This window comes from Python bivittatus, unplaced genomic scaffold, assembly GCF_059951505.1.
Source record: "Python bivittatus isolate LINGU-HERP-01145 unplaced genomic scaffold, Pbiv_v1 ctg000350_np1212, whole genome shotgun sequence".
Classification (NCBI taxonomy): Eukaryota; Metazoa; Chordata; class Lepidosauria; order Squamata; family Pythonidae; genus Python; species Python bivittatus.
This window is the reverse complement of record NW_028277074.1, coordinates 34,211,890-34,234,971: the sequence shown is the minus strand read 5'-3', so window position 1 is coordinate 34,234,971 and position 23,082 is coordinate 34,211,890. Positions and strand designations below refer to the sequence as shown.

Genomic DNA, 23,082 nt, shown 5'->3' with positions numbered 1-23,082 from the left:
CAGTGAGGACGAGGAAAATTCATGGATGAAACAAATACATAAGCCTATCAAGGGCTACTAATTAAGATGGCCATATAGCTCCTCTAGAATCAGAGGCAGAGTGGACCTCTTGAAGAGCAGTTGCTGGCAAATATGAGCAGATTGTGTCTGTGGACTTCCCCATGGCACCTGGTTGGCCACAGAATTGACTGTTCTAAGTTACTTAATTTTGCAATTTTTAATGGTATACATTAACATATGAATTACAACTCCATGTTACAATAATTTCTTTAAAATATGCAGAGAGAGTTTTAAGTTGATTTTATTTTACTGATATCAAGAGCTCTCTTTAAATTATATGTAAAATAGTTACAATAGCAGAGAATAGCAGCTGTGTTGGTCCCATTAAAATGGGGGGGGGATGTTTTATAGAAGAAAATTCCTATGCTTAAATTGATCATAATACACAGCCCACATTTGAACTGTGCTAGCTAAATGTTAAAAGGCATTAGCTGTCAGCACATAAAATTATTACAGCTGTTATTGTATTTTACACAGAGCTAATTAAATCAGAGTTGTTACTAATAACTGTACTTTTGAAAAATATTTTGTTCTTCTAAATAGTGTTCAATTTTATGTAAACCTATTTGAACATAGAAAACATTACACACTAACTGATAAACAAAATCAAGGTAATAATTAATTCATATATTCTAAATCTCTTTATCAACAGCCAGTGTGCTGAGGTTTTAAAAAATATGGATAAGCTTAATCAACACAATGTGGCTTTGGAAATGAAAAAGGATAATATTAACTGTACTTGGTGGGGAGGGAGAAAGAGGGGGAAATGATGATAATGAATACAATGGCCTTGTTCAGGGTAAAAAAAGAAACAGAATGAACAGCAGAATCTTCTACTGAAGACTTGGCTGTTCTCCCAGGCTTTGGTGTATGGTGAGGGTTGACCCTCTCTTGAATGTGTTTTGTTATATTGTATGCTTTTCTCTGGACATGCATGACTCTTTTTCCCTGTTTTATGGGATTTTTTCCCAACTTTTAAAATTGTTAGTCCCTCAGAGTCATCTGGAATCAGGTGGCCACAAAATGTAGTAAAACGAACAAAGAAATACTACCTTGAAAATTTGTTAACTTACTGACTTTTAACTTTTAAGACTTTCATTCTTAGTCCCCATCTCCCTCAGCTCTGAAATATGTCTTGCCCTCTGTCCTCAACAGCCATAATAAAGCTCCTCAAACGTTTGTATTGTGAATAACACTTTCCACAGTCAGCAGATCTGATTTACAGGATATGTTCACAGAGATCATAAACCTTGGATAAGCATAAAATGCATGAATAGGTCATGTTCCAAGAGAATCATGCACATAAACACAGATGCATGCAGAAAGAGAAAGACTTCTTTTCTCTTACATAGTTGATTCTCACTTGCTATTCATGAATCTGAGGTTCCTATTCAAATTGTGGCTGATGAAACACAGCAGCCATCCATACCATAGTTTGAAACTGCCTTATTGAGTCAGGGACCAGAGGGTCTTTTAAAATACAGTGTACGAGTCACATGAACTGAAAATGAACATGGGCAGATTCTTTGCCCAAGCTATACATGCTTGCTTTTATGTACAAGCCAGCCCATAATGGTGTTAGGTCTTTTCATTTAGAATTAGGCTCAGTTTACTATCCAATCCCTTACTAACTACGCTTGATCCTGTTATTTTTTTTTCCAGATCAGTCAAGGTCACTAGGTACAGGTTTCAATGAAGAAACTTATCCAACCAGTATGTGAATGGTCACAGTGTTTCCTGACCTTCACCATCTTTGTCCTCCCACTGCTGACGAAGGCTGCTGACATCCCTCTGCTGACAAAGGCCCGGGAAGGCATGCCCGGGAAGGCCTCACATGGCCAGCAGCTGGGTGCACCTCGTCAGCAGCAGGAGGAAGATGATAGCGAAGGTCAGCTGGGGGCGGTGGCAGCAGGCAGGGCAGCAGGGGTGGCGGAATGCAGGGTGACCAAAAGGGCAGAGATGGGGGGAAATAGGTGGGTGGGGGGAGCTGAAGCAGAGGCGAGCACAACAGGGCAGGAGAAACGTGAAGTCCTCACCTAATGACAGCACAGTCCCGGCCTAACAACCGGAACTGGGATTGTCAAAACTGCTATCACTAAGCAGTGCGTTCATGTGATGTTGGTTAGGGACAGAGATTCTGGTCCCAGTTAGGGCCATTAAGTGAGGACTACCTGTATCAAATTGTTGGGTATGAAATAGAAAGAGATGGCTGGCAGGAAAGGACAAACGTATGCTGGATTAAAGGATTATTAAATACTAGTGCTCTCCTTATCACATACTTAGTAGGTATACAGTTTGGTAGCAAGCATCACACCACCATACCTACTCTTTTTTACTAATGGTTGAAAATGGTTTATGCGTATGTAAACTACAAATGCATATCTACGAATATGGCTCTGTCCTTATGACTGATAATTGCAAGGTCTTTCCTCAGTTCTGTGAACTGTTGCCTCCTCTGCAAATATCTTCTGTGTATTAACACTGAATTGGGGAAGAATGGTATTATATTTGTCTATTACTTGTTGCCAATAAACTTTACAACAAACTAACAACATCTGCTCCAGTAGCTACTCTGGATGGAATTTTTCTTCCCCTGATGGAAGAACTTTGTAACTTGAAGATCAGTTTAACAGATTGGTGCTTATGAGGTGTTAGGTTTTTTTATATTAATGATTGTTTTATTCTTTATATCTGAACCCTGCCCAGATTCTGTTTGGATTGGAACAGGCTATGAATATTGTCAAATAAATAAATATGAAAAGAGACTTCATATCACAGAACCCCAAAAGGTTCATTGCAACCTGTTTAGAGCGAAGGCTAAATGATTTGGGGCCAGACACTCTCTCTCAGCCCAGTGCACCTCACAGTGTTGTTGTTGTGGGGAAATAGGCCCAGGAGTATTAAGTACGTTCGCCACCTTGAGTTATATATAAAAAAGATGGGATAAAAGTATAATAAATAAATAATTAATGCTTACCCATATTAATAGATAGGCTGCCAAGGATGTGTTAAATCTGCCGCTAACTTTCTGGTGAAGCCTACTTTGCTGCAGATTTTTGGCTACCTACTTAACTGCTTAGAGAATAAATTTTCTTTTCAGCTGGTTATACATAATAAAGTAATTCAGGACTAGACTGTTTCTACAGAAGGTGGCAAGCCCACTTTGAACCAGCAAATATTGGCTATGAAGAGCTGCAAAGTAAGACGGAGGTCTGCACCACTGTGAAATGACGCATAGTTTTGAAAAGCACCAGCTGGTTATGGTTCAGGGGAAGGTCACTTGAAAGAAACGTCAGAGTTCAAGAAAGCCCATGGGAACTTACCCATTGCTCAGAAGTATCAGTGGAAAGAAAAAAAAAATGGGTTATATAGAAAACAAATACAACAATATAGCTCAAATGCTCACTCTAGACAGGTATTATGTGCTGTTATTGTCGTGTTCAGCTGGTTCTTTTAGCCATATGGGGAAAGGAAAAGGATCTGTAGGAATTGCTTGATAGCCACGTGACACCGCAGCATTTCCTCTCTCCCTGTTCTGAGATAATAACACTGGATCTTGTGTGAGGAAAGAGAACTGATATCAGTGCTCAGAAAAGGCTGTGCCTGCCAATTTCTTATACATCTTTCCTAATGTCTGCCTAATGGCAGTTGGACCATTGAGCTCACATATTCCTTACACAGAAATGGTTTATCGTTTTAGGTAAGCCAGTCAGAGTAAGCCGATAGATATTACAGTACAAGAAAAGTCCTTTTATTTTGTTTTATTTTAATTCATTTGTTTTGCATAGAAAACAAATCAAACCACAGATACAGGGTGATGGGCATATGACTTGGCAATAGATAATAAAGTATACAGTAAAAACAATAACAGAGAGTAAAAGACAGCAGTTAAAATTTAAAAATATCACAGCAGAATTAACAACCTTATTAAAAAGATCTAAGAACAAATCAAGACTCCAACAAAATCTTTTTGCATGTACGAGGTGAAATGAAAAGAATTTGGCTTATTATGTTTTGCAAAAAGGATAATGCTTTCCCATATTAAATCAAAGGTAAGTTTTCTCGTATATCAGTTTGATATATCTTTGATCAGTTAGAATGGACTTTTCTAGAAAAAAATCTTGAATAAATATAACTTTGGTCAAAATTTTTGCTTAACTATACTTAAATTGTGTAACACTGTGAAGGCCACTGTAAGGACTCATAATTTAGACTCAGAAAGGTTCCAGGTATATAAAGGGGCAAGACAGGAATGCCCTTTTATGTCCCCTACTATATATACACACTATCTGTAGAGCTGCTATTATGGAGGATCCAAAACAATAAGCAGTTGATAAACAGTGAATTTTTATGTGACCATGATGTGAAAGTATATGTTGATGATACTGTGCTGATCTTATCTAAACCAACCAAAGAGCTGCCAATTATTATCCAAGAAATAATTATGGAAAACTAGCAGAATTGAAAATTAATTAAACAAAAGTGCTTAATATAGGCTCTAAGATCCAGAAAGAAATTAAGAAGCAATATGACATTAATATCTGTCAAAAGTAAATAAGATACTTAGGAATCAATATTTCCAAAAATCTCAGTAAATTAGGGTGTGCTAAATTATAACCCATTGTTGCAAGCAATCAAAAAACAATTTAGGAAATGGTCATTACTTAATCTATTCTGGGCAAAATAGCTGCCCTAAAGTTATCCAAAATTGTTTTTTTATTTCCATACTATACCTATGAATTTGAATTCCAAGGTCTTGAACTCCTGGCAACAAATGTTTATAAAATTATTTGTGTTTGATAGAAAAATACCAAGAATAACAAAACAACTACTACTGTATTTTGGAAATTACAAAAAGGGAGTTGGGGCTTCCTGAATATACATTTATATTATACCTATAATATAAATATATTATACAACTTAGACAATTTTTATTTTGGGTGGAAAATTTGAAATATAGAAAGTGGGCACAAATGGAGACTAAGTGGTTGATAAATCAAATTGATTGATTTGATACCCTTTCTGAAAGCAAGAGTTATAAAATGGGTAAATCCAACAAGTATTAACAAGTCTCTCAACTGTTCTCTGAGGATTTGGAAATATTGGGGGGGGGGGGAAATGTTCCTCCCCATTAATGCCAATTATGGGTCATGGCTTTTCCCCAAAAACCTAGCAGGGCTATCCAGTAATGTGTGGAGGCAGCAAAACTTGTTTAGACTAAGGGATTGTTTCATAAATAATCAAGTAATCTCAGAAGGTATTTTAAAGCAGAAATTGGCAGGTATGAACCTTAATTGGCTGCTAATTAATGAAATGAGGGTTTTTTTGTTGTTGTTAAAAATAAAATCTGTAAGAAGAAAAGTCCTTTTATAACAGAAAAAGTGTCCAATTGCAAACTTTCCTATTATTAGTATCTTGAACTCTGCACAGATATTGAACTTCAGTTTTCAAGTATAGTAAGTATGTGAGTTAACATATCTCCATGTAAGTAAAGCACTCAGAACAAATGTACTTGAAACTTTTGAAACAACACTGACACAACAATTGTGTCAGTGTTAACGCCTGGCAACTGCCTGGACTAGTCCATGCAGTTTTCAGAAGTGGTTTGCCATTGCCTTCTCCCTAAGGTTGAGAGAAAGTGACTGGCCCAAGGTCACCCAGCTGGCTTCATGCCTAAGGTAGGGCTAGAACTATGGATACCTTAACCCCTACACAAACTGGCTCTCTGTTTCAAAATTATAGAATATTAATCTGAATTTCATTTATTTCTTTTAGTTGTTAAATGCACCTTTCCCAAAGTACACCATTGATAGTGTTTTGAGTGAAAACTGTTTGTATTGTTACACCATGTTGAAAAGTAATCCTATAAACTAATTACTGGAATGGGAAAAAATGTACTGAATTATAGGAAAGGGATTATGTTTGTTTAATTTATATATTTGTATTGTATTGCAATTGGCAGAGCTGAGTTATATTAATCTGAATAACTTTTAAATTTTTGAGTAATGAAAACATTAATAATCCTATTAGCTAAAATATATATACAAGTCAAAGTATGTATTACACATTATAGCAGATATAAAACACAAAAGCAGGTGTATTGACTATCAGGAAAAAAACCTCAGAATCCATATTAAGTCCTGATGGTAGGGTTTGGAACAGATTGACAGAGCCTCTCCCTAAGCTTGGAATTCAGCATTTTCATCTAGTTTTAGAATAGTCTGCTGTACATAGATAAGTACTTTTAATAGAAGTAGAAATTACATAGAACATTTCACAAGCAAAGATTTTTCTTCTCTTGTGACAGGAAAAGTGCTACATTCAGTAATGGGTTAGAATCAGACTTTGCAAATTTGCACCATTCATCTTTATGGAAAGTAATCACAGTAATTTCCTATAAATCTCCATTTTACTTCATGCGGTATGCCAGTACTAACTTAAACATTTATATGTTCACCTCTTCATTAAAACTAGGAAAAGTATGGTCCATGTCATTAAAAAATGTGCTAAATGGCTCATTTTGTTCAAGGTTTATTGGAAAAAAGTCATGAACTACATACTGTGCATAACAATTAATAAAGGCTGAAGTCACTGCAAATATTGATCATGTAATTTTAGTTCTCTAACTGTGCTTCATTAGGCAAATTAACATTTTAATGAATTATACACAAAATCAGAAATGCTATAGATCCATTTAAGAATCCAGTACATACACTGAGATCTGGTAAGCCACAGAGAAGGTAGCTGGAACTATTTTTATATATATAAAAGGAATTTTGAAAATTCGAATAGAAGCTGAATATTTAAAGACTGTAAATTATACCAGATCTATGGATACTAAAATAGCTGATAAAAATATCTGATATTGTTGTAGATGAATACTTGATATAATCCCTCTTCCATTTTTAATTCTCATTATTTTAATACACAAAACCTTTATGCTGGTCTATGACTATAATAAAGATTGGATTGGATTGGATTGGATTGGATTGGATTGGATTGGATTTGACCATAAAACCTTTTGTTTAGATAGCTCAACAGTTTGTGATTTTCTTTATAGGAACTGAAAAGGGCAGCTCCAATATAATCAGTAGCTCACTCTGGAGTGTAATTGCAGTACAAAGTAATGGAGCATTTTGTCTTTACTCAAAAATGATATTTCCTGCTGGCATATTTTCAACATGGGTTTTCTAGCAGGCATTGGTTTCACTTATAGTTCAAGATATGCACAATATACAGTATATCTTCAGCAAACGTGCACATACACAAATTGCACATTGCTGTGATACAGTAGGATGTTGAAATCTCTGTTGCCGTTTTTAAAATGTGTAATGCTGCTGGACACTGTAACAGCATGTTAACTGCTGTAGTGTTATTATTGATTATAACTAAATTGTCCAGTTTTTCAGGAAATAATATAAAGTGAACTTTTCCTTGTTATGAATTTGTTTGCTGTGAAAAGAAAGCAAAAAGAACAACCAGAACAGCTAAACTCTTCCTGCATGTACTTCCATGCATAAAAAAACAGAGGAAATCGCTTTATTTAGGCCAGGGGTAGGGAAGCCTACCTTCCAGATGTTACTGAGTTATAATACCCAATAATCTCCCTATTGGCCCATTGGCTATGACTACTAGAAACTGTAGGTCAGCAGTACAGGAAGAGCCATAGGTCCTCCATTGCTGGTAGAGGCAAATGTTAGGAGTACCTCTTCAACAACCTATACCAATAATGCACTCTGATGACCCATCTTGCTATAGTAGTGGTTTTGATTCTTTTTCTGTGGCAGCCATGGGTGGGGTGAGGTGGGATCAAAACAGACAAGAAGATAGTTGCAGCATTATGATCAAAACCCTGCCCCTTTGAACATGTGTGCAACATTGACCCACCTAGAGAAGTCATGGGGCTTGGATCACACTGTCACAGCTGCTGTCTTACTTGTTTTGACATCCACCCTATCCCCCAATCCAGCTTTTCTTTTTAAAGACTAGATGTGCTTGTGTTGTGTTAAATTTTAGCTTGGTTTACTATTTTAAGACTCAGCGTTATTTTTAAATGATCAGTCTAGTACAGTGATGGCGAACCTATGTCACACGTGTCAAAGGTGACCCACCACAACGTTTTAAGTGACACACCAGCAGTCATCAACACTTGACAACAACTATTCTCCCTGTTTGAGTTACCAAAGAAACTGAGTTTGTTTTACTTGTATTTCATTTTTGTAATTATTTGACATTTCTTTACATAATACATAGCACCACACATGTTTGGACTGTATTTTTTTTAAATAAATGACCATGTATAGAATTGTTTCTCTTTTGTTTGGGGGGGGGGTGACACACCAGCAGAGTCAAATTAGGCATTTTCCTAATTTTTGATACGCCAAGCCCAAAAGGTTCGCCATCACTGTTCTAGTATCACAAATGAGACAACTCTAAGGCTATCGAAACAAAAGGAAATTTTCAAGTTGCTGAGGAAGATGTAGTTTGTGGACCACATAAAGACATGATCGACCCAAGGACTTTCGGATACACAGGCGACACAGCTGGGCAAGTCTTGGAGGGCCTGATGCAAAACAAAACAGAAATTCCTGTCTGAATTCAGGAAGGTTCTCTCCACAATAACTAAAGCATGTATTACTGGTAAATATAGTTCACATTTGAAAACATATGCCTTTTAATAAAATTGGAAAGCTTATTTTATTTATTTATTTATTTATTTATTTATTAAATTTATATGCCACCCATCTCCCCCAGAGGGTGACTCTGGGCAGCTCACAATTAAAAGCAAACCTCAAAAACAATTACAAATATAAATATCCACGTTAAATTAGCTAAAAAATCAAACAATATAAAAAGACTATATACATAAAAAGACTATAAAATTCAAGATGACAGGGATGTAGAATCAATTACCCCACAAGCCAATTCCAATGATGCGAGCCCCCATCAGGCCCCCAGGCCATCTGGCATAGCCAAGATTTCACACACATCCTGAAGGCCATGGGAGTGGGGCTGCACCACACCTCGTGTGGTAAGTTGTTCCACAGAGTGGGGGTCATGGCAGAAAAGGCCCTTTTCCTAGACTCCTCCAGTCGAAATTCCTTGACTGGTGGGGTCCACAACATGCCCTTTCTGCCAGACTGAGTGGGGTGGGCTGATATAATGGGGGAGAGATGGCTCCTCAGATAACCTGGTCCTGTGCCATGAAGGGCTTTAAAAGGTAATAACCAACACCTTGAACTGGACATGGAAGCAAACCAGCAACCAATGCAGCTCACATAACAGAGGTGTTATATGAGCCCCCAAGGGGCATTCAAAACTGTCCGCGCCACTGCATTTTGCGCCAGCTGTAGCTTCCAGATACTCTTCAAGGGTAGCCCCACACAGAGCACATTGCAGTAATCCAACCAGGAGGTGACCAAGGCATGAGTGACCGTGTGGAGAGCCTCCGGATCCAGGAAGGGGTTTAACTGACGCACAACACAAAGTTGTGCGAAGGCCCTCCTAGCCACGACTGCTACCTGCTCTTCAAAAGCTTATGCCTTTTAATAAAATTTGTTAGTCAGAAAAAGTGCTACCAGGTTCATTCTGATTTTTTGCTACCACAGACTAACATGGCTCTCCTCCTACAATGTCTAGAATGATAAATGTAGTCCATCAGAGTCCAATGTAGAGATAAAGAGAAAATGCACAGAGGGTGAGTAAAAAAAAAATGGGGGGAGAGCTACAGAGTGTGCTTTGAGTTCCATCTTGGATTCGAGATTACATTGACATAACATGAGAGAACATAGATGCCCCCTCATATTTAACCAGTTAAAATCTATTTGAATTCCAATAATTGTAACATATATCTGCATGACCAGCGGTATGGTATGCTAAACTCTGGAATGTTGCAAAATCTGGTGAGCACAGAATTCCTTTTTTATTTTTTGTTTTACATGTCAGCGATGACTTCCAGAAACTGGGAAAATTACAGTAATGTTTTTCCAGGTTTTCAAACACAGACAACAAAAGGAAACATTCCATTACCTCCATGTTTCATCACTTGCCAGCTCACCAGTTGCCAGCTGCATCTGCAGAGCAGGGAGTCAAAATAGGCAAGATGGTGGGCATAGCACTGCAATTGAAGCCTTGCCTTTTGGTATGTGCGTGTAATGTCAACGGATGTACAAAATATGTGTGGCTGTGCTTGGGATGTCATCTTGCCTTTGATGTTCCCGTCCTGCAAACACCACCCCCAGTTGTATATATCTATACAACAATTAGCACATATGGGATGCCCTCAAACAGCAGCCAAGCCCAATAATTTACATAAATTATTCTTCCCAGTTACACCTACCCGTCCCATCAGGTCCAGCAGAAGAGGTTTGCCCCAGGTCCTGTCTGCTAAAGAGTTCCATCTGGCAGGACCTAGGAGATGTGCCTTTTCTGCTGTAGCCATCATCTCTGGAACTTCATTCCCCCTGAGGTGAGGTTAGCCCCATCTCTGTTAGTCTTCCAGAAAGCCTTGAAAATGTGGTTCTTCCATCAACCCTGGGGATTCCATGGCAAACCTGCAAAGTGGCTGAATGATGCTAAATGATGGTGGTCCTCCTGCTATCTTGGGTTCTTTTATGTTTTTATTCCTTTATATTTTTATGCTTTATTTTTTGTTGTTATTTATGTCTGATGTTTTTTATATCGTGATATAGTTTTGATCGTTATTTTGCTTGTAAGCCACCCAGACTCACCGTTTGTGAGATGGGTGGCTATATAAATTTGCTAAATAAATAAATAAATGATTTCTGAACCATTACCTTCTTGAAGCAACAACGCCTGTTCAACAGAGCTGTTAGGTGCAGCAAGATCAAGGGCACATTTGCATTCAGAGTTTCTGCACTTCAGACTGGCCCCATAATCTGTTAACAAGTTGATAATTTCTGCACTAGATTTTCTAGCAGCTGCATGAAGTGGGGTGTCCAGTCGTTTCCCCTGGTCGACACTGGCTCCTTGAAAAAAAAGCCATAGACATTAAAGCAAACTAGCTTCTCGGCATTACTTAGAAACAAATCAGTAAATCAAACTGTAAATTTTATTCTTTTTTTTAGTATGTTTTTTTAATTATTAATTTTTTTAAAAAAAAAAAGGTGAACAAGAAAAGAAAAAAGAAAAAAATAGTTGATACAAAAATATAGTATCAGTATGTGGACAAAGGAATTACCAAGATTTGTACAGTTAAGGTTCAGTAAATGGTTGATGTCAAATTAACCATAAAAAGCAAACTACATTAAATTATTTTAACAATATGAGAAAGGGTTTGAATCTCTGAGCTGAATGCCAAAATCTCCACTATTTGTTATTAAAAATTGCAATTAAAACAAAAAGAAAGAAGAAAAACTACTAAAAACATTATATACAAAGTAAATGTTAGTTCCTAACCTCACCTTTGTTGAACTCCAACTGATGTACAATATTTATAAACATTTAAAATTTTTGTGTATTTCTGAACTCAGTTCTTTAGTTAATTCTTTTTCCCTTAAAAATCATACTCTATATATTTATATTTGCCTTGCTGTGTAGTATACATGGAACCTATTTTTGCTTAAAATTAGTTAAACTTCTGTTGTGAATATATGCTGTTAATTTTTCCATTATTCATATTTAAATTCCCAGTCTGATATCATCAACAACATATCTCTTTTCCAATGTTGTGCTAAGTTTATCCTTGTGGCCAGGAACACGTATCTTAGTCAACTGTGATTTTTTTGTTAATATGATTTAGAATTAGGTCTAGTAACAACAATTGTGGTTTCATGTCAAATTTGATTTCTAACATTTCTGATTAGTGCTGTGTATTTCTCTCCAGTAGTTTTGAGGTTTTTTTGTATGTCCACCTCATATGATAAAATGTCCCTTCTGTCTCAAAGCATTTCCAGCATTTATTACTATATGATTTATCTGTCTTGGCAATTATTGATGGAGTTGTACACCAGGTATAAAACATTTTATTCCAGTTTTCTCTTATAATAATAAGAGTAATTTGGGGTAAATTTTATAGATTTGTTCCATAATTCTTCCCATAATTCTTTAAAGTTTTGCATCCATTTTATCATGCATTATTTGTTCTGTCTTCATGTCATATCTGAGTAACAGTTTATAGTAGGTGATCTTAATCCTATATGAGCATTTCAAATTCTTTAATTTTTCTTAGGAGCCTTCCCTCACTTTTGAGGTCAGTTTTTATTCTTCCAACAATTGTAGGTACATTAACCATGGTATCTTCCAGCCTTCACCAAGTAGTTCTTGATGTGTATTTGGTCCTTTTATATGTAATTGCGCTTTTCTTATTATAGTTATTTCCAACCTGAAAAGCATTTAAAAGAGAAGCTAGTGGTGAAGATGTTGGACTTAATGTGTTTTTGTAAGGTTCCATACTTCTTTCAAGATCTGTCTTATAAAATGTCCTTTAAAGTTTTGCTGTCTTTCATACCTCTGTACAATAACTATTTGTGAAGTCCAGCTCCTTCCAATATTGGCGTTCTACTGTTTGTGGATTTTATCCTTTCTGTTAGCCATGGCAAACAGCTTGGTCTGTAATAGAGTTTGAAGTTTGGAAGAGCGGGTCCATCTCTGTCTTTTGAGTCTTGTAGAATTTTGAATTTAACTCTAGTTTTGTTTTGTTTTTTCCATTTCATATAAATTTACTAGAGGTTTCTTGCCTTTCTTGTAAAGTTTTTTTTTTCTGGAATTGGAATTGGTGTTATTTGAAACAAGTAGTTTATCTTGGGTAATACTTAATTTTTATAATTCTTAATAAACACAATCCTAACCAAGAAAGCTTTAAATTTTTCATCCTTTCAATTTCTTTCTCACATGGTAATACAAAGAATTTTAAAGACTAATATTCAACTGAAACCAGGGCTTTTCTTGCTGGGACTAATGGGCAAACAACTAGAAAATACTTATGGACGATTGTTTTTGTACATGATAACTGTAGCAAGATTATTGTACGCACAAAGACGAAAAGACTCTGAAATACCTACAGTGGAGGAATGGTTGGTGAAGATGACAGAATTTGCAGAGATGGCGAAACCGACTTGGTTGATCAAAGAAAAGAATAGCTACATTTGTCAGTGACTGGAAACCCTTTATGGACTTTTTACTGAAAATGGGGAAAAAATGAACTTGTGATTTATGGGTTTAATGATTTAAAAGGGTAGAATATGGAAAGAAGGGAACCATGATGTTACCTTAGAGAGAGAGAATAAAAAATGAATGCATTTATAAGTGCTGTAAAGAAGATTGGAAGCCACTTCTTTATATCTTTTCTATTTTTCTTTTTCTCTTTTTTTCTTTTATTTCTCTACTATTTACTCACCACTTTCCTTTTTTACTTTCTTTTTTCTTTAAATGCTTTTACTTTGTAAAAATTTCTTTAATAAAAAGTATTTTTAAAAAATCTCTTTTAATTTCTTTCCATAGCTTGACATAATTGTTTTGATATATTTCTTGATAATTGCCTATCAAATGCAAATCCAGATATTTCACTGAATCTATTATCTGGCAGCCAGATTTCTTCCACAAAAAATGTTCTTCTTCCTGTATTAAATGTAATCAATATTTAAGATCAGGGAACTGAATATTTTATCAAAATAGAAAGTGGAGATTTTATAATCATGAAACATTACTCTTGTTTATTCAGTCCCTCATGCTCAATCTTTTTCATACATATAATTCTAAAAGTTCATAATGTGAGTAGAGACAAGGGGATAAGAAATGTGTAAGAAATCTGTGGAGGAAACATCACAAAGCAAGAACTCTCAGTGGGAAGTAGTAGTGTATGGTGACCAAGTAAGAAATATGTTCAGGTTTTGTGTCTGTTGTGTGTACAATTTAATGGCCTTAGTTCAGGCCATTAATGCTCTTTCAGTCCTTGCTTATAATGTGGGAATAATAATATTCACCAACCAAACTTACTGATAGTGAAATGTTGCTATTTCTAGGAATGCAGCAGCCCATTTACCCATCAAATAATTCAATGTGAATGTCCCTCCCAAGTATAGATAACTTTACCTAATTCTAGAAGTTTCTTTACACAATCTGTTCTCTGATGCACACAAGCCACATAAAGTGGTGTTCCAAACTTTGGGTCATCTTGGTCCATATCCACATTATTGGCTAAAAGAATTTCCATACATTCTCTGTGTCCTATATAAATGCAAAAAACAGATAATCCAGTTAAATTATACATTGCTAGAAATACTGAGAGTATCCAATTATTTATATTCAGGCATTCTAAGCACATTGAACTGTATTTATTAACTGCTGGAAAGAAAGTGGCACAAGTGCCAGTGGGACAAGAAATATTTTAAATGATCATCGCTAACTAGAAAGGCAGGCCATTGTTTTAAAAGGCAGACACATAAAGGGGGGAAGTTTGCTTTAAAACTGTATCAGGAAATTGCATCCAGAGGCCATATCTGAGAAAGAGGGAGATGAGTATATTCCGAGAGCCAGTTTGGTGTAGTGGCTAAGGCACCAGGCTAGAAACCAGGAGACTGTGAGTTCCAGTCCCTCATTAGGCACAAACCCAGCTGGGTGACCTTGGGCCAGTCACTCTCTCTCAGCCCTAGGAAGGAGGCAGCGGTAAACCACTTCCAAAAAACCTTGCCAAGAAAATGGCAGGGACTAGTTCAGGCAGTTGCAAGGAGTAAAAAACTGACTTGAAGGTACTCACATACAAAAAAAGTATATTCCTCCTGTACAAATATGTGGCCTGCCCGTTCTGGTGATAGTCAGCTGGACAGAACAGATAAGCCTGTTGTTGCTTGCAGTCAGGGAAAATGCATATAAGCCACAGCCCCTCATCCCATACTGCAAACTGAAGGGAGGCCTTGTTGAATTGGCAATATATATAGCAGGAGGAGGTGGGTGGGTGGTCAGAATGACAAAAGCAGTAGTGCCCCCTCATATGAAAAGGACAACACTTGCAGCATGATGCTCTGATGCTGGTTTCCTTGTTCTGCTGAAAGCAGCAAGCTCCTGCAGATGCCCATAATAGTGAATAAATCACTCTTGCAAATGTCCCATTAGCTTCCATGCTTAGAGTGTGGTTGGAGTGAGAGTTTTCCATGTGACTGAGGCCCCTTATTTTTCAGAGTGGCCAAATGCACGGAGAAAGTCCATGGATAGAAGAGAGAGGCCAGTACACATCTTCTCACCCTCTGTTATGGAGACTGACACGAGGGTAAGTGAAATAGAGAGAGATATAAATAAATATGTAGGTAGGTACATACATCTTGCCTCAGGCGGAAAAGCTGCTGGGAGAAAACAATTTGGGGGAAAATGGATACAGAGAACTCCCAGGTCCTTGGCTGCTAGCTAGTGCTCACGTGGATTTTTGCTCTGCCTTTGTCTGCAGTATTACCTCTCTTGACAGCTTCATGAATTGGGGAAGCCAAGTGGTTCTCCAGTTGAGGCCTTGCACCAAATTCAAGGAGCATGTCGACACAGGCTGCACTGCCGCTGCAGCAAGCATTAAACAGAGGCGTCATCCCATCTACAGTCACAGCATTCACCTATAGCAGGAAAAGGCAAGACTTATCAAGAACTCATGAGGGTTCCTGAGAATAACCCTAATGAAGATTATACCGTGCGTTTATATTATAAGATGTAAAGTATTTCTATATTGCTTGTTCTTTTAAGAATCCCAGGGCTGTTTAGGGTAGAACAAAAATATGTAATAAAAACATAATAAAATAAAAACTACCTCCCCAACAATAATCCATTAAAAACAAGAAACAAAGATGGGTGGGGATGGGTGGATTAATTGCTGGTGAGCATTAAAAAAACATTTTTTTTAAAGGCATGTAAATTTAAGAGACAGTGTTGAGGATTGGCATATCACACAGAGGGAAAGACTTATACCCTGCAAGAAAGTTACCTCTTGGGACTGCCGATATGATCAAGTTATTGATTAATAATCAATAATCTTGATAAGGGTATTCATATTAAATATGAATAATTATTATCAATATGCAGTTCTTTCTTATACAGAACATATGCATGATGACATAGGTGGGAAATAATTTTCAGCCAGTCAAGGGCGGAAAGGTCTCTTGGGATAGCTCTGGGAAGATACAGAACATCACGTGGTTCTTACCAGCAAATTGGAGAAGAAGCAGCAAATACCTTACATGTCAAATAATCACTAGCTAGGAGTGAGGCTTCTACTAGGGGAAGCTGACCAAGGACTGCAAGTAGTTTTACACTTTTATTGCTTAATATAAAGTTTCAGACTATTGGTTGTATCATCATTCACATATATGCATATCATTTATATGGATGCCATGCAGTGCAGAGAATAGATTGTCCTTTCATCCAATGCAAAGAAGAAAACTGAATGATCTGCCACCAAAAAGGAGAACATCATTTCTCCATAGCCAAATCAGCTCATTTTCTCAGAGTACAGGGGAAGAAAAATCCTTTTTCTGAGCTCAGGGGATAAAATAAACAAAAGGACTGTTGTTTCTTAGCCACATGTCTGGTATTCTAACAAAATGCTCTGTTAAACTTACAGCAAGTTGTTAATTCATGGTCATACTCACGCAAGCACCATGTTCTAGTAATACTTTTGCACAAGCAACATGTCCACCCAGACAAGCCTCATGAAGAGCAGAAACACGATCAAATGTAATAATATTCACATTGAAACCCTAGAAATCAGAACAAATAGAAATCTTCCATGTAATGCTGAAAATTGTTTAAAATTAAGAATTAGTTAACAAAATATACCCCTATAAAGTATCTGTCTATTGAATTCAATGAGCAGATATAATTTTAACAGTCCCAGTGTTCTTGCATTTCTCTTTTTTTAAAAAAAAATAGATATAAGAAATGTAATATATGGGCTAGCACTATATCTCAGCCTTATCTACTTGTCTACTTCACAGGATTGTTATAAAATGGGGAGGGGGAGTCATGAGGGATCATATATATTAACTGGAACTCATTGGATAAAAATGGCATAGAAATATTATTATTCTATAATAGATTTTGTTCCACAGTATGAATCTAGGTTTTCTGTTTGGCTACACTGCATACTGTTGGGGGTGTTGATGGACATCTAAAGATATAATTGAAATCTTGGGTTAGAAAGTGTTGTGCTGGTTAGTAACCTCAGATTTTCTCTGTGGGGAAGTGTAAAGGGAAACATAGAAAATTTGGCAATATTATTCTTGTAGATGCAAAGGATGAGCAATATGGATGGATTTTTTAATATTACAAAAATCCTATAATTCTCAAAGGTTTTTTTTATTATTTTTTTGTATTTCTTCTGCTCCTTTTATGATTACATTAGGCTGTGTTCTACAGTACTTTTTCTATTGCCCTGTTCCACTAAAATCAACTCAGATTTCGGAGAGTTTAAAATCTTGTTGGGATTATATGAAGATTAAACAATCAAATAATCTTGTGGAATCCTTGGTGCCCTCTGAACTTGGTGGTTTGCTTGCAGACATTTCATTACCCGACTAGGTAACATCATCGGTGATAGTGAGTGTGGGGTTTGCTCCATGTCTGCAAGCAAACAACCAAGCTCAGAGAGCAGCAAGGACTCCACAGTTCAACCCTGAGCTACATATATTCTCTTCTAATGAAATAATCATGTGTCAATAGGAATGAAAAGTATTATTTTCCTAATAGCCCACAAAATTTTATCAGACTTTTAACATTTAAAAGAACAGAAGGGATGAAAAGGAGAAGAAAAACTGCTATGAAATCAAGTAAGATTTTATAAATATATTTATATACAAATATATTTATAATTTCTAAGTTTAAGCATAAAAAATAGCCAATAAGAATAGCAAAGTCAATGTTTATTGGCAAAAATAACAATTCTACTCTCTCCTTAATTTTTTTTTTCCTAATGCTAAAATGAATTCTTTGCAGGATGGGTTTTAGTTTCTTGACCTCAAAATGCTAGTGTGATGATCTTTTAATTATAATCATGGCTTTCTCTTAAAATTCCAGTGATCAATGGATCTCAGGAGCTAAGCAGGAACAGTCGTGGTTAGTACTAAGATGGGGAAACACCTGAGAATTCCAGGATTGTGGGCTAGATTGGAAAGTCAAAGAACAATGGCAAACTAATTCCATACTGTTTGTCCACTTAGAATTGTATCTATTTGTGCAACCTGTGCTGTATAGTCATCCTTTAATGATTCAACAGAGCCTTTCACATACAAGGAAACTGGAGTTTCTTACCTGTGCTATTAAGGTTTTTAAAGTCAGGAGACGTCCCTGAAGTGCAGCTTCGTGAAGGGGAGATCTATCTACCCAGGAGCCTAAAATAAGATTTCTGATATAAGTCTACAGAATGGAGATATCAGGGTACAAAAATATTTATGCCTTCTCTAAATGAACCATTGTTTGAACATTTTATAAAGGATAACCTAATTCCTAAGTCTTGTCCTTCTTCTTTATAACATAGCATGTGAAACATCCTTCACACTAGCTGAAAAACCTGTGTGTGTGTTTCTCCAGTCGCAGCAGTATTAGTTGCCAATGAGGTGTGTATTTGTGTTTTTCTGAGTATGTGAATGAAATTTAAATGATCTTATTTTGGCATGTGTAAACTGATTTTTGTTAATCATGTATAAAGATCTATTAGAGTAAAACAGAATTATAAAAGTTTGAATCAAACACAACTGGATTTGAAAAGACAGTGCAAGCAGTATGTGCTTTATATATTATTGTGAGAAGATAAGTTGCCATTTTCAGCATTGTTTATTTCAGAAAATTCCATTCTCAAATTCTAGTCATAGTCTCACATATCTCCCTAGTCATTGTCACAAATGTCACTCCCCTCAACTGGAGATAATCACCTCTTACATTGCAAGTTGGTTATGATATTGCTTTTTCAGTCATTGCCCTGGGTTGATTGAAGGGACAGTATAAAATACTGACAAAATAAGCACAATACACTACACAAAGGCAATGTAGATACGGGCTGTGGTATTCAACAACCCAGTTCATATGTTTTTCCGAATGATGAACGTAAGTTCTTAGATTCGCAGCTCCTACACAACTATACCTCAAGCTCTGACAGCCATTCCACTCAGGCACTTGTGCTTTGGACAAAAAGAGATCTGCCATCCCCAGAAAGATAGAGAAAGAAGGAAATCAAATGATTACAGGAACTCCCTTTTTGTTTTGGTGGCCAAAACCAAAGCCAAGACCCACACTTCACTTCGGCAGTTCTTGGTCTTTTTTAGGCCTTCATTCATACTTTCTTCAATCAACAAGAAAACTACCCTTGAGAAGCATGGACTGGACCGTATCCTGCAGTCTTTGTCAACCTGATACCTTCCAGTTCTTTTAGGGTTACAGTTCTTTGAATTCTACGCTGCAATAAAAACAAGATATAAAAATTCAAACATTTCTAGACCTCTAAGGACTTCGTCCAGTAATTTCTCAGATCATTAGTACCACCCTTGGGCAGCTGGACTTGCCCAAGTAAATAGAGAGGCTCTCATTGAAGAAACCAATCTTAACTATCAGCAATACTGTGTGCAGTATTCTAGTACTGTGGTTCCAGCAGCGGTTAGATCAAATTGGATTTTGTATCTTTTGTAGTTTCAACATATACTCAGATTTTACATGGATTTGACCTTTCTTGTACTGATTGATGAACTTTATTAGAAGACAGATAGGAAGAATGCAACTGTCTATACTTTTGGATCTCTCCAAATTTATTGATACCTTTAATCATATTATATAATTCAATTTTTGGAAAAGCTAGTGTTGGAGGTGCCATTCCTATATCTTCTACCTCTTCTGATACTAACAGAAAGTATATTTCGAATCTTCTGTTCAGTTCCTTTAGAACTATCTGTGTATGTGTGTGTGTATGGGGGACGGGGTGTCCCATAAAGTTCTGTATTGCTTCACATATTATTTTACAGCTTTAGTCTCTAAGAAGGATCATTAACTGATTGGTAGTTGTTATCAATATATTGATTGTATTCACCTATACTCCTTTCCTGAAAGGACTGGAAGCCTTCAGGCGTTCTGTGTGTCTCCACTAGAGGTGGGAGAATAAGATGCAGCTAAAATCAGACTAGACTTGTGCTGGGACTGGATTTGAAAGCTAGATCTTGCTCTCTCAGTTTTTCAGCCTATCGCTTCTTCTGAATCCGACACTGACACGAGAGGCATATAACACCTGAGAGAAAGAGGATTTTTATCAGCTTTGGCTGGTAAACCATTTGTAGCTCTATCTGAAGGAGAGACATCTGGCTTCGCTAAGCCATGTTCTGGTGCCATCAAGATTTGACTATAGCAATGTGCTGTTTTGTTGGATAGCCCCTGAAGATGATTTTAAAATTGCTGCTGGCCAAGAATGCAGCAGCACACATGGTGTGAAGGGTCAAAAAAGATCAAAAGCTGCTTCTTTATAACTTTTTCTTTTCTTTGTTTTCTATTTCTTTCTTTGTACCTTTTTTCACCTACTTATTGCTTTACTTTCTGTACTCCTTTTCAAAATTTGTATTGTATTTATTCTTTTAAAAATATCTATCTATCTATCTATCTATCTATCTATCTATCTATCTATCATCTATCTATCTATCTATCTATCTATCTATCTATCTATCTATCTATCTATCTATCACATTTGAGCTATATTCAAGCAGGGGATTTCTAATAGACTTCTCCAGAAACTTCAAGTTGTAGAATAGTCAAGGCCAATTAAGATGTTTATCATCATCATCATCATCATCAATATTTTCATAACAGTCAAAATATACCATCTGAGGAGAGCTTATATTCCTTCATGTCCTATCTGGGTTCAGTAAAAAAGAACAGAAAAAAGGATTTCCCTTTTCTGACACATTTGTCCTGTTCAGTACATATTTACCTAGGAGGAAGCTTCACTGAACACAATGTATCTCTGAGTTAACATAAGCTAACAGTGTAAATCCATGTAATTTTTATCTTACCCCAGATCCTGTGAAGCAAAAGACCATGTCAATTTAGGATGCAATTAACATGGCCTTTTGCTTAATGCAGCTAAGGGGAGAATGCGTCTGTTCAAATCTCTCTCCTAAGCTCAAACATTAAGCTCAAAAGAGCAAATATTGCCTTAGCACTGAAAGACACATTAATCAAGAGATCAGTTTAACATGTGACCACTGAAATATACCAATGAAAATAAGAACTTTCCCAACCTATGAATATCCATGTTCATATTGATTCCAAGCATAACCTTTTTACTCCTAAAGTTACTTAATTTCTTTGCAAAAACACTGCACAATATTTCCCTGCTGAGTAGAAGTACATACCTCCCTGAAACATGTGACAGATGTAATTTCCATATGGTGAAGCTCTTAAGTCTCCAAAAATTGAAGGCATCTCAGACAGATTTTTAAAAAAATCTAAAGATAACTCTTCTGTTTTAGCTCAATGAGACTGCATTAAAGTTAAGAATAACAGAGTACTTCAATTGACAGCTGAGATTAAGCAGACCTCATGATGTAGTATTTTGAAACTTGATATTAGGTGGAAAGATTTACAAGAAGTAGTTTGGCAGAGGGGAAATAAATGACACTTTTGCATGTGTACAATTTGTGTACAGGTTTTTAAATGGGGGGGGTAAGCATTGGGATAAAACTAAAAAAAGGTTTACTATATTTTATTTGTTTCTGTAATGGAATATATGCCCTCCCTTTCTGTTTATAAGACAGTCAAGGTAGCTTACAACATTTAAGAAATACAAAATATAAAACATAATAAAAGTGATGTAATTTGGGGGGGGTGGTAAAAGAAGAGGGTGGTTCAAAATAAGTATTTAAATGTTGTTTTAAAGCATCACAAAAAGAAGCTGAATCCATAAACACAAATGGATTAATATTATATTCATAGCCAATGTTTCTTCTGACCAACTCACTGATCCTTTAGATCAACACACTGATATATACATATACCCAATACATAAATGAATGTCATCTATAATTTGATTAGAATTCAGTCATTTTAATCTTCTCAACTATTGGTTATCCCACACCGTTAGTGGTTTCTAAAGTCTATTTTGATTTCTATATTTACATTGGACTTCATTTCTCTTAAAATTATTCAACTGTTTCTATTGGCAAGGTCAAAACAAAACCCTAGAAAACACCTAAGAAGTTATTTGATTCAGACAGTTTAGATAAAAATTAAAATCTTCTGATGGCCTTAATGTATTTATGGTTACATACAATTTCATATAAGCACAAGAATAAAATATGGCCACAGCGGGGAAGAACCCCAAAAGTTATCAAATCCATCTTTATGGCCTAAGACCAAATTCAATCTACATTAAAGCTGTAATTTTTTGTTTGCTTGAGAAAGCAGGAAAAAAAATCAGGATGTATCACTCCAAGCAAAGACAGCCAAACTTTTCTCAAACTCCTTCTTTCAAAAAATCCATATTTTATAATTTTTGAATGATTGCACTCTGGGTATGCATTAGAACACTAAAATAAACCATGACTTTAAACCAAAAGATTGTGGATTCCTTGTTTTGTTTTGTTTTGTTTTTAATTATTTGCAATGACAAGAAAAGTTTGCTCATATTCATGTAAATATTTTTCCTATTCCACCTTATACGCAAACATTACCTCATACTGCTAGTTACAAGATCATGCACACACTTATTAGTATTTTGAACCTAATTCATAGTAATGTGTAGTTGTGATTACTGATTTGTGAACGTTTTGGTGGAAAAAAACATTGTGAAAGGTTGTAGCTGTGGATGTGTTCATGTGTGTGTAAGTGTGGATGTGTGTGGGTGGGTGGGTGTGGGTGTGCGTGTAGGGTGATTTTACCTGGAGCTATTCCATAGATCTCTTCTGCAATTCTGGCAGCTTCTTTCCTGTTCCCTTTCACAATATAAAAATGGGTCAATAAAGCCAAAGAGATTTTAATCAAAAGCTTGAAACAAAATAAAGCAAAAATTGCAAAATAAATGTTGTTGAAAGCCAGGAGTATCGTACTGCCGTCCAT

The 23,082-nt window shown here is 36.2% G+C and overlaps 1 protein-coding gene across 1 annotated transcript; it reads right to left on the bottom strand.

The window, feature by feature from the left end:
• Positions 1 to 5,030: 5,030 nt before the first annotated feature.
• On the bottom strand, positions 5,031 to 23,082 carry ASB11 (ankyrin repeat and SOCS box containing 11). The gene is made up of 7 exons (XM_007439838.2): positions 22,905 to 23,082; positions 18,304 to 18,383; positions 16,647 to 16,754; positions 15,467 to 15,617; positions 14,113 to 14,247; positions 10,857 to 11,048; positions 5,031 to 8,623 (listed from the first exon to the last, which is right to left on the bottom strand). Exons 1-7 carry the CDS (start codon positions 23,080 to 23,082, stop codon positions 8,499 to 8,501), a joined length of 969 nt encoding a protein of 322 aa, XP_007439900.2. The 3' UTR covers positions 5,031 to 8,498.